Source organism: Etheostoma cragini, chromosome 1, assembly GCF_013103735.1.
Source record: "Etheostoma cragini isolate CJK2018 chromosome 1, CSU_Ecrag_1.0, whole genome shotgun sequence".
Taxonomy (NCBI): Eukaryota; Metazoa; Chordata; class Actinopteri; order Perciformes; family Percidae; genus Etheostoma; species Etheostoma cragini.
Window position 1 is genome coordinate 5,386,706 of NC_048407.1, and position 12,393 is coordinate 5,399,098.

At 39.7% G+C, this 12,393-nt stretch overlaps 1 protein-coding gene across 2 annotated transcripts in view; it reads left to right on the forward strand.

Annotated features, from left to right (window-relative positions):
- Positions 1–12,393, forward strand: part of efl1 (elongation factor like GTPase 1) — a 98,920-nt gene that overhangs the window by 12,925 nt on the left and 73,602 nt on the right. For both annotated transcript variants that reach the window (XM_034867666.1, XM_034867674.1), the window contains exons 9-12: positions 3,850–3,929; positions 6,018–6,154; positions 6,313–6,435; positions 9,373–9,472. In XM_034867666.1, coding sequence (XP_034723557.1) covers positions 3,850–3,929; positions 6,018–6,154; positions 6,313–6,435; positions 9,373–9,472 — 440 coding nt within the window. The remainder of the gene's footprint in view (positions 1–3,849; positions 3,930–6,017; positions 6,155–6,312; positions 6,436–9,372; positions 9,473–12,393) is intronic.

The window sequence follows — 12,393 nt, forward strand, 5'->3', positions numbered from 1 at the left end:
GTGCACAACTCAAATCTGCACTCGACTCACATCACAATTCAAAGAATTCATGTTCGCCATTAACGCTCGCCACTGTTTGCCAAATTTGAACGCACCTCAGCTTACGGGAAATAACGTTAGATGTGAGTCAAAGGTGCTAATGTTAGGTACAGTGCATGATGCTAGCTACTGCTAGTTAGCCGGCTTGAACTACCCTACTTAAAATGACACTAACGAGACGCTTGCATGCGTTTGAGCAACACAGTGTACAAAACAAACATTTTAAATAGATATCATGTTCTAATTAAGTGAATACATACAATCACACAAAGAATGTCCTTGGCAATGGTCAATGGGCTGCCGCTGCAGCTCGTGTCTGACAGCTGAATCATCCATGTAACAGCTGTTCTAGATAAGATATATCTGGTTGCTTAATATCAATCCTATGTCAGTATCTTACTCGACTAAGCATTTGCCTGCTTATTTACGGGTTGTGCACTATGATTTTGGGATAAAATGGGCAATAAATGGGAGTTGCAACACTTTTCATACCGTTGAGAATAAAAACAATTGTCCCAACTTCACAAATCCAGGTTCTCTCTCCATGTGGATCGTCCATTTCAAAAAGTTAAGCAGATACGGACGCCTCGGCCCACCGTCTAATTGCACTTTCTACAATCATCTTAACTAAAGTAATAAAAAAGAACTGAAATTAGGACATGTCTGTAAACAATCTGGAGTATGTAACATTCCAGCATTTATCTTATGAAAAAAAAACAATAAATATAATAACAAAAAGAGGAATAAAAAATGCTAAATCAAATTTTACACCACACATTCAGTTCACAATTCACATTGGATTAATCACAGTCTTGACGGTTAGCCAATCGCATTCTTTCAAATCACGATTTTGATTATAAAACAACTAATCCTTCAGCCCTATACTAACTTTGCCCAGGTCCTCCTATTTTTATTGTAGCGGTGTCATATCACTGCTTACATGATGGCTTTTACATAACACTTGTACAACTGACAGTTGTAGGTGTTCACATCATCAGTACCGGTGCTGTGCTCTTTTTTTTTTTTTTTATTTACTAATGGTGCCAATCTCTAGGCACCTCACGATTGGATTAAGATTCAGAGGGTTATGATGCCATAGCAAACCAACAGGTGTATGACACTGGCTGGCTGATGGGTGATGTAACCCTCTGATCTGTAATTCTACTTCTGTCTCCGTGCTCCCACTCCCCACTCAGTGCAAGGCCTGTGCCTCTAATGTTCAGTCCTAACTGTGTGCCATTTCCAACTGAACTGAATGTAGAGTGTAGTTCTGTGAGATGCTAATGGTGCCTCCTTTGGCCCCCTGTAGTCCTGTCAGCACAACACAACACCAATGCCACCCACTCAGTAGAGCTAACACGGGGCACCAGAGAAGAGCTGAACCCGCTCTGTACTCGTTTTGAACAGACCGTGTTTTAGGCTTTTCTTTGTCTAAGACAAATGGATAAGCTTGCTTCAGGAAATGTTTCTGACACAATAAAGTAACATTTTCTATTATTTGCAACTACAAAACACACTTATAGTAAGCTATTCTACTTAAAATGAAAAAATGACTGACTTTACGCATCAAAATAATTTTGATTCTCATAGGGAGTGCAACTCGCGCATATTATCAGGCAGGTTATAAGCTAGGGCTGCAGAATATATATATATATATATATATATATATATATATATATATATATATATATATATATATATATTTTTTTTTTTTTTAATCGTCATCATGATATTAATTGGTGCAAGAGCTTTTACATTTCATTATTTTGTATTAATTGTTCAATTTATTTGATAAAAGAATGGTGGAAATGGTTTCCTTTCATTTTGATTTTTAATAATTCAACAAGCAGTTTGTTGTATTTAAGCAGAACACTGAAAGCAGCAGAACTGAAAACACTTTAATACCTGTTTATTTATTACACGTAATATCCTTATTGTGAGATTCAACAACGTTATCGTATATTTACCTCATATAGTGCGGGCCTAGTATAAAGTATTCTGCGGCCCTGGAGAAGCGTTTTTTAAACGAATTCAATTTAATTTACAGTATTATTTCACAACAAGAGTTATCTCAAGTCACTTTACAGTTAGTGTCGGCCTAGACCACACTCTTTAATTTACACTACAATTCCAGTGATTCCCCCAAAAGTAAGCATTTAGTGTCACAGTGTCGAGGAAAAACTCCCTTTCAGGAAGATACCTGGGACAGACCCAGGCTCTTGGTAGGAGTCTGACGTGTTTGTTGGGGTTGTTATAAGTCACAAATAAAGATGTTCTAAATTATGACTAGAAATAGTAATTGTAACCCAAAACCTGGGTTACAAACTAACATGAAACTTGAAACAAAAGAAATGTGAGAAGAGGATTCTCACAGGGTACAGGGAGAAAGGTGTTTTATTATCATTATTTGTATATTGTTTATTTATTTAGATATATTCTTAGCTTCCCTTTTTCAATTTTACTTCAATTTTCAATTCTGAATGAATTTACATTTTTGAACATTTTGCAACATATATCAATGAGTAAATTCACACTTGTTGACAAAACACAGTATCAAAGCTCTGTACAGCTTTCAATACACAACAATAAAGAAATAAATGTGCAAGCAGTTATAATATACAATTGATATGAGTATATGACATATCATTTTTTGTTAAGCTAATTGGTAAGTAAGTTAAATATGGGAAGAGTTTAAAAACAGAAATAAAAATGAAAGATTTGAAAGTTTGTTAATTAATTAACAATGTTTTATGGAGAAGGCTGGCATTAAATAAAAAAATACTCTTCGTATCCTACATTATTTTCTCTATGACCTGTATTTTCTGTTTTCTTACAAAAAATAATAAAACAAAATTAATTTCAAAGAAAGAAAGAAACTGGTGCAGTTTGAAAGACTTGAGCAAGGCAGTGGCTTGCTTACTTTATAGAGCTTCAATAGTAATAGTAAATAACTGTGTTCAGTGGTAATAACACTTCACCCATTGCATCAAACTACCAGAATATGAATTTTGCCGCATAAAATGCCGATTTCCGCTTAAAATAACGCAGGACTTCATAATCCCTGCATTTTTCTTAGCAAAAAAGTCACAAATATTTTAGTTTAACATTTTTACATTTACTTCACACAAGAGCAACCATTTTCCCCTGTTGCCATGGTAACTTTGTGAAGTGATGTAATTACGCTACAAGACCTCAAACTGCGGTTTTTGCAAGGTCATGCAATTTAATCGCTTAAAATTCCATAAATATCCTGCATATTCCTTCGCATTTTTTAAGAAAAGGTGCCGCGTGACCAGGTTGTCTCAGTGGGTACAGCAGGCGCACATATACAGGGAGGTTTATGCCTCAAAGCAGAGGTCAAGGGTTCGAATCCGACCTGGGACGATTTCCTGCATTCCCCCTCTCTCTCCCCTTTCTCACCTAGCTGTCCTATCAAATAAAGTTGGAAAAGCCCCAAAAATAATCGTAAAAAAAATACAAAATCAGGGATTTCTGTCCGCATCAATCACAAAAAATTGTCAATCTCTGACTATAGAATTCATGACGATCCTAGTGTTGTTTTTTAAGTCAGACTTAGTGGTGAGTGAAGCTGTAGCAGAGACACAGACAGAGTGATGTCTTGGGTTGGTGCAGAGAAACAAATGTCTTCTGTTTCCCTCTTCAGCTCTTCTGCTTTTAATATTTGGTTCCCTGGCATTTGTTCTATAGTGCAGAGAATAATCTCACGTCATTTTTGGAAGCTTGTATTGCTGGTGATTTGAACCTGCATTGATTCTGGTGTGATGTCTTTGTCTCCCATGTTTGCTGCAGGCCAAAGGAAAGAAGCAGCTGTTTGTGCAGCTGGTGCTGGATAACATTTGGAGTTTATATGATGCCGTTGTGACTAGGAGGTGGGTGAAATACGACCCTGAAACTCTGTTACATTTTAAAAATCATGAGCACTATTGCTTTCTTCTCTTTTTTCCCCCATGAACTGAACTCTAAGAAAAGAACAGAAAAAAAATAACATCATACTAAAGATGAACGAGTAAGACAGAGACATACAAAAATAATGATAAAACAATACCAGACACACACACACACACACACACGCACACACAGGCACACACATGCACACGGACACGCACACACACCACCAGACTACATCTACATCGCTACGTTTTGGTTTAAAAAATGAATATCTTTTATAGTGCTGTCAGTTAAACGTGTTATTAACGGTGTTAACGAAACCCATTTTAACAGCAATTTATTATTGCGAGATTAACGTTCTTTTTGGACTAGCAAACTTTGTTGTTTTTTCACATGCTGTTGCAACAACTAGTAACCTTAGAAAAACTACAACACCACACCGGATCTAGCTAGAACGGAAACAAAACAGGCACGCCACACACACTTGCGGGCCAAAGAGTAGTAACGTTACGTTTTGAGTGGACGGCGAGCGCGACACGCCGAAATAGACGCCAATAAGATTCTGAATGGAAAGTTTACTTTTTAAAAGTTGCCGAATGTTCCATTGACAAGACCAAAGGGATCTGTGTGTTTTGGTCGTTGTGAACTTAGCTATCATTGCAGCACGTCCAGTCTAAAATACCACTTGATGGCCAAGCACACAGCTGATGCCAATTACCCCCCCCCCCCTTGTCAAAGTATTTTTTTTCACCATTTTATTGATTGTGTGAGAGATTATTTGCTCCAAGTGAGAATGTTGGTGTGAAATTGTACACTACACTAGGCTATATTTCAATGTTGTTTTCAATAAAAAAATATTTGCACAAAGCAAGCCGATCCACTTTTCCATGTTGATAAGAGCATTAAAGTGGAAAAAATGATGGGGCAAAAAGAAATAAAGGGACATTTAGAATAGATGAAAATGTGCGATTAATTACAAGTTAAGTATGACGTTAATGCGATTAATCACAATTAACTATTTTAATTGTTTGACAGGACTAATCTTTTGCTACGTTTACACCTCTCGTTCCTCCAGCTCTAGTGTTTTCCGAGCCCCTAAACCGGGAAACCTTTGATAACACTGCTGACCCATTTTGGTTTGGAATCTGCGGGGTTGTGTTGCAGTCTCAACGGCCGCAAATGGAGACCTTCGGCAACACCGTCTGCTTGGCTCTTATCTGTCAGGATTATTGCTCTTTGAGACTAAAGCTACTAACGTTACCATGGCCACTACCAGCAACGGGCGGAGTGTAAATGCTGCCTCCTGTTTACGCCCAGTATACAAGAATGTTGATGTGATAAATGGTTTGGGCGAGTTCTGGCCTTCTGGAGCTATAAACTATAAAATTCCCAATTTATATCGGCCAATATCCATTTTTTTTTTAAAGAATCCAGAAACGCGTAACTAAACATGAACAGCAACATTAACAACATTAGTTACTTCTAGTTATTTATGGGTTCTCACTCAAATAACATGACAATTTGTTTTATTGTCACAACAGAGGAACATCAAAATATATTAAAGTTCTGATAAACAAAATGTATAAAAATACAAACTTAAGATGTGAAACATAAAGTCCTTTGATTAACAAAAAATAAAATGAGTGTTGACAACAGGGACGTTGTAGAGCGCCCTCTGGTGGACAAACTATGCAACGCCAACACCCATAACATGACCGTTATTTTTTAAATACTCATATATCAGAATGATTTATTTGTCATTATAAATGATTCAGATGAATGAATATTAAAAAGAAATGATCGTCCATGATAAGTGCCGATACCGACAGATTGAGAAATGCCTAATATTGGCTAATAATATCGGTCGGGCTCTACTTTACACATTTCAAAAACAGATGTAGATATGTGCCCCTCAGCACTATTGCTTTGTTAATTGAACGATTTCTATGTTGTAAGGGGATGTTTTAACATGAAGATATACTGAAGTATATATTATATCATCAGTGTGTTGCTATCCATGTTCAAACGTCCACCTGTAAAGTCTATCCATCCTGTTTCTGTGACTGTAGAGACAAGGAGAAGGTGGAGAAGGTGGTAGCATCACTTGGGGTGAAGGTGATGGCCAGGGACTCTCGTCACTCGGACCCCAAAGTTCTTCTTTCTGCCATCTGCAGCCAGTGGTTACCTCTGGCCCAGGCTGTCCTCTGTATCCTTTGCCTTTTGGCCTCTCTCTCTTATCAGCTAAACATCTTTCCCTTCATATTTGTTTGTTTGACTGCCTTAGGTGAGCTTTTTTTTTTTGGAGGGGGGGGGAGAGGTGGTTCTTTGCATTTGTTGTCAAGTTTTCTTTAACACAGTCTGTAGCAATGGTGTGTGAGAAACTTCCCAGTCCCATAGACATGACGGCAGAGAGGGTGGAGAAACTGATGAGTGTCTGGCCGCTGCGGTTCGACTCGCTGCCCGAACAAACACAAGAGCTGAAGAGAGGTAGACACACACACACAAACCCACACCCCATATTTTCCGGACTACAAGTCACACTTTTTTCATAGTTTGGCTGGTCTTAATCGAATGCGACTTATATATCAAAAATATATAATTTAACATGTTTTTAAACGTTAATTCATACTGAAAACATTACCATCTACAGCCACGAGAGGGTGCTCTAGGCTTGTGAAAACTACATGCTGCTCCCAAAGACAACTGAGAAAGACTGAAAACGAGCAAAAAGACCCGAAAAAGAAAATAATTTTCTGCAGATTACAAACTGCAAGTAGTAAAAGATGCAGCCAAAAATGGTAATCGAGCAGCAGAAAGAGGTTTGGAGTGAGTGAGAAACTTGTAAGGGACTGGCAAAAGGGTTCCTCTTACTGAAATGAAGAAAACAAAGGAAGCTAATCGTGGGCTGAAACCAAGATGGCTAAAGGAACCAGAGCTAGAGGAGCGGGTCCAAATAGGTGGTTGAACAACGTGCAATGGTGCAACTACGTCTCCACGCCTTGGTAGTTCTGTGTGCTGTAGTTGAATAACTGTTAATGTGTTACGTTAACATAACAGGCACCTACCGCATTCAGCTTGTTGTCCTATGTGCTAAATGTCTATTCTTGGTCTTGGATTTTGTGAAATAAATTTCTAGTCCAATATGTCTTATATGTTTTTTTTCCTCTTCATAACACGTTTTTTGACTCATACTCCGGAGCGGCTTGTAGTACGGAAAATATGGTATGGTGGTATACACAAAAGTTTAAAGGTAGGGTCTGACACACCAACACGATAATCGGCTCTTTGGACCGTCTTCATTATGGTCAGCCTGGCATGCTTGGTCGGAAGGCGAACACTGCCGGCAGTTCCAATGACCACTCTAATAGTCGAGTGCTAACCCGGAAACAAGGAGCGTGACAAGCTAGACTAGAGTCTCTCAAAATCTGACGATTATCTGTTAAACTGACCTTTGTCGATCTGAAATGAAGACAGATTCAGCAGCTGCACGGCCTATTTCTTGCTTAAAATGTTTTCAGAAGCACATTTTGGTGAACTATTTCAGGAAAATAGGAGATAGTATTCTGAACAAGCCGTTCACGACAGTCTGGCTTTGAAATTCTGGGAAAATCAGACCCACATGACGGGTTGTCCAATCAGCTGCAGTCGGCATCGCGTTGGTGTGTTTTGAGGCTCTTCTTTTTGGCAAACTCGGGGAGGCGGTCAGTCTGACTGCCTTTTCTGCCAATGGTCAGCCGTCGGCTTGGTGTTTCATGACCCTATGAGACAAGCCGGCACAACTGTGGTGTCTATGACTATGACCTGGTGACTGACTGACAGGCTGAGGTTGCAAGACAAGGTAACTTTATTTCTATAGCACATTTCAGCAGCAAGGCAATTTGAAACATTAAAGGAGCTCTAAGCGATGTTGGGTGACGTTACTTCTTGTTGACAAAACGAGACTTGCTCGCCCCTCCCTCCTCCTCATCCCGTCCCCTCCCCCTCCCTTCTGTGCTTACGTGCACTAACCCCCAACCCCCAAATCCCTCTTGTCGGTTATTGGCTTGAACACTGTATGTGAATGCTTCGTGGTACAGGTTGGCACACTTTGTTTTTGTTGCTGTTTGTAGACCCTGGGCTGTCTACAGAAACCGCATTTTTTACAGTGTGTTCTGGGGACAGGCAGCTAGCAGATAATGAGGAGATGGTTTTACAGTGTGTTCTGGGGACAGGCAGCTAGCAGATAGTGAGGAGATCTTTGCTGTAAATGAAACATTTTGTGGCTTATAACACACATGACATTGCTTAGAGCACCTGTTAAAGAGCAGTTAAAAACAATCATCAAATAAAACAGGCTACAATAGAGTAAGATACAAATACAAGAATAAAAGTTACGGTCCTGTTTAAGAAATGAATAATTATTTGATTTAAATAGGTTGTAGGGATGGGTTTGAGAGGAGAGAGGGAGGGTTTAATATTTAGTTTTGAGTGTAAAATCTTCTAAATAAATAACCAAATGTTCTCAGTTAATTATGATAAATAGTTTTGGAATTAGGTTTTACAACTGAAATAAGTTTTTATTACAGAGGGAAAGTAACAAAAAAGGTATCGTTGGATACCAGAACCGAATTTTGCTAAACCCTAGTATCTGAGCCTTTAGGGTCACTGCTCATGTTTCCCATTTTTGATGCAGGAGATATAACTTTGTACATTTTTGACTCAGTGTTTGAAATAAGAAATTTAGCAAATATTTGATTTGTTATAGTCACAAATCCTAATTGCGGCTGAAGTATATTATCTTTGAATAACAGTGTATCCTATCGTTACAAATGTATCTACATTGTTTTACCTTTGGTATAGATGAGGGACTGTGTATCTACAGATCAGATCGTTGAGATACACACACTGATTGCTAATGTTTTACCCGTGTAGATTGACAGGTAAAAAAGGCGCGATGGAATTCAGTTGACATATCTGACCTGGCACTTGATCCGAATGCTGTTTAATAAGCACATAAACTGGGAAGAATTTAAATGACATTTCTCAAAAATAATACCCTGTACCTGAAATGATGTTTTAATTTTGTTATTTGGACTAAATGACCAAATAATGTTCGCTAATCTAGCAAAATCAGCAACTCACTTCAAACTGAATAAACACTACTGTGAAACATATTTCTTCAAGTGAGAATACAAACAAAAACAAAGTCTTACATACATATAGGTAAGTTTAATATATCACTTGGCTGTCTGAAAAGTTGACATTTGAAAGTTCAATTCCAGCTTGTGATGGTGCAATGACTACATGTTGACATGATCCATTGTTTTTGGTAAACGGCTGCGGCTCCACCTTGGTTTTAACAAAGACTTTGGCGCTCATCTGCCTTCTGTGTAGTGATTTCAGATGTGTGTTTGACTCTTTTTCCTCCCCTTGGTTGCTCTCCAGCGTTCCTCCAGTGTTCCAGTGGGGAAAACCAGCCACTCATCATCTTTGTGTCCAAGATGTTTGTTGTTGACACCAAGGCATTGCCTCAGAACAGACAAAGGTAACTGTGTGTGTGTGTGTGTGTGTGTGTGTGTGTGTGGGGGGGGGGGGGACAGGACAGACAGCGTAGTCAGCAGTAGTCAGTAGATGGGGCTGTAGTGCCGCCTCATACAGTATGTCTGCTCTTCATTGGATGTAAAGGAAGGAGCCGAGTTGGCCCACACTGGTGAAACTTTTTAGTGTTAAATCACTGCTCTGTAACAACCATTTTATTTTTATGCATAGGCAGTATCTTGTTTGGTTTTTAAATGTTATTTTTGGGGGATTTTATCCCTTAATTTGACAGGACAGATGAATGGAAATGGACTAGCCATAATTCTATGGTATAGCGCTTTTCTAGTCTTAACGACTACTCAAAGCGCTTTTACTTAGTACAGGAACCATTGAACTCAGGGTTCAGCGTCTTGCCGCAAAGGGCCACAGGTCAGAGTCAAATCTGGTCCGCTGCATCGAGGAGTAAAACCTCTATATATGGGCGCCAATATAGCTCAGTTGGTAGAGCGGGCGCCCAGATATAGAGATTTTACTCCTTGCAGCAGCCAGTAACTTGTCAGGATGCACCACTGACTTCCCAGCACGTCACCTCCTCTCAGGAAAGCAGCATTTAGCAATGAAATCCCTGTTAATAATTTAACAGATTAAAGTATAATGCTGAAACCAATTTATTATTATTATTATTATCAGATTTTAAGAACTCTCCAACATAAATATTGGTATTGGCCTGAAAAGTCCAGGTTGGGTGTGGCTCTACCTGCCGTTGCATTGTCCATGGTGCAATTCTAAAGGACACAGCACAGCAGTATGTTGGGGAGAGTGTGCACATGGCCTCATTAGGAGGAAACAGTTCCTTTCAAAACTGTTTAGTGTGGTCTATATATTACCCAGAGCAATAGCGACACAGTTTCTTTTTTTTCTTTTTTTCACGATTACACCGTGAAGGCAGAAATCTCAAAGTCAAAATGGGCAAAAAAACAACCAATCAGCATAGCTGGATATCAGGATGGAGAGAGGATTTGTTTGTGTGAACAACAATGACAAATGTATTATTATTTGATTTTTGAACCCAAAAAACTGAACAGAGTTCACGGACCCGCAGATCTCATTTATAACTTTAATACATTAATCTTCAATGTATATTAAGAGGAAACCTGAAGAAATAAAATGTGTCAGTCATGGAAGGGATGCTGGTTAGTGCTGCTGCCTCACAGCAAGCAGACACTCCAGAGTTGAATCTCCGGTCTGTTTGGAGTTGCATGTGCTCCCCGTATTTTGCGTGGGTTTTTCCCCTGGGTAACCTGGTTTCCCTCTGTCATAAAGACATACGTGCTAGGTAACTAGGACTACAGTTAAAAAATAGCCATCTGGCTAACTGGCTTATTTACAGAAATGTTTAATGATTAATGTGCATTGTCCTCATAAATAAATCAGTCTTAAAATCTTAAGTTGTGACATGCCTAGGCATGACCTGTCTCTCATAGTATTCCCCTGAGGGCTCCAGCTGTTAGGCCTCTCTGATCTGTCCGTCCTTCTTGGAGGTGAACTGAGGGCAGACCACAGCCCCCCCATCCCTGCTCCTCCACAGTTGGTGATGGATGGAATTGGCCTGCCTTGCATGTCTGGCTTTAGGATCTGACTGCACTCAAACATCACAGTGCTGCTTTCTTCAGTGTCTGGGTTGTTAATCTAAGCCCGGCTTCACAGATTCTGTCTTCAAGCCCTTTGTGAAGCCTGGGGACGAGGCCCACCACTTCCTCTCACCCAGAAGTACAGCAGAGCCGCCCTCGCACTTAAAAGGCCTGTTAAAGCAAACAGTTGCATGTTGCCATTCCTCATTGAAAGCGGATGCTTACAGGAGACTGGAATTGATTTGGGGGGAGTCATTAAAGTGTTGCTCCCAATATTGGTGTAATGGTCTGTCCAGTAGAGGACGTGTGTGAGCTGTTAATGGGCCGGAGAGAGCTCATTGTCTTTGCTCTGCCTCATTGTGCAATAAAGAGTGATTTAAAATTAGCTAAATTGGGCCTGAGCTGTACACTGCTCCACTGCAGCCTAGTAAACTCCTATGACAACCATTACAGCAGTCCTCCACTCATAACTGTCCCAGCATTACCAGTTTGACACAAGGAAAACTCTGCAACATTCCGTGAAGCTATAGCACGTCTGTCTCCCCCATAAGGAATTCAAAGTAATGACGACAAAACTGTCAGCGCGATCACATGATACAAGCCTTCTGTAACCATGCACCACCCCCACCCCTCCTCCATGCATTTGCTAGTAGCCAAGGAGGACACAGCGGATTAAACAGACAGACTCTTCAGAAGAGTTCATTATATTTACTTGCTTTTCTGCGCGGGCGACAAAATCTTCTGAACATAGTCATACTAAGAGATACAGATAGTTGTGTGGAGCTGATAGTGTTAATTAGCTTTGTAGCAACTCATTTGGCACTGGCTTTAACGTAACATGTTAATTAAAATTAAAAAGTTACGCACTAAAGCTTTAAATTTATTACAACTAGTCATTCGCTGAGATCTGGAAACTAACTAACTTTTTGCATTTCTGCTCTTGTGTTTGTGAAGGTTTGGTTTCAGAAGGCTGTGAACATAACATAGGGTTAATATAGAGTACTCCGAGGACATGGAGGCCTTATCTGACCTGAATCGTTGATTTGTGTGTTTAGACATTGCAGTGGTGTTTTATCTGGGGATCAGACAGTTTTTTCTCCCAGAGAGGATGCATTTTTTATGAAACAAAACAAACCCTTAAACATTTGAACTCGATCAGACCTTTGGAAGTCCCAGTAAAAGCAGAGCTTCTTCTTGTGTCTTGTTGCTGTGCTGAAACCCCCGACATACACCGTGAGCACACAGCATATCTGATGCAGAGTAGAAAGATCCGCCTTAAGCCCTCTGGCTGGCTACG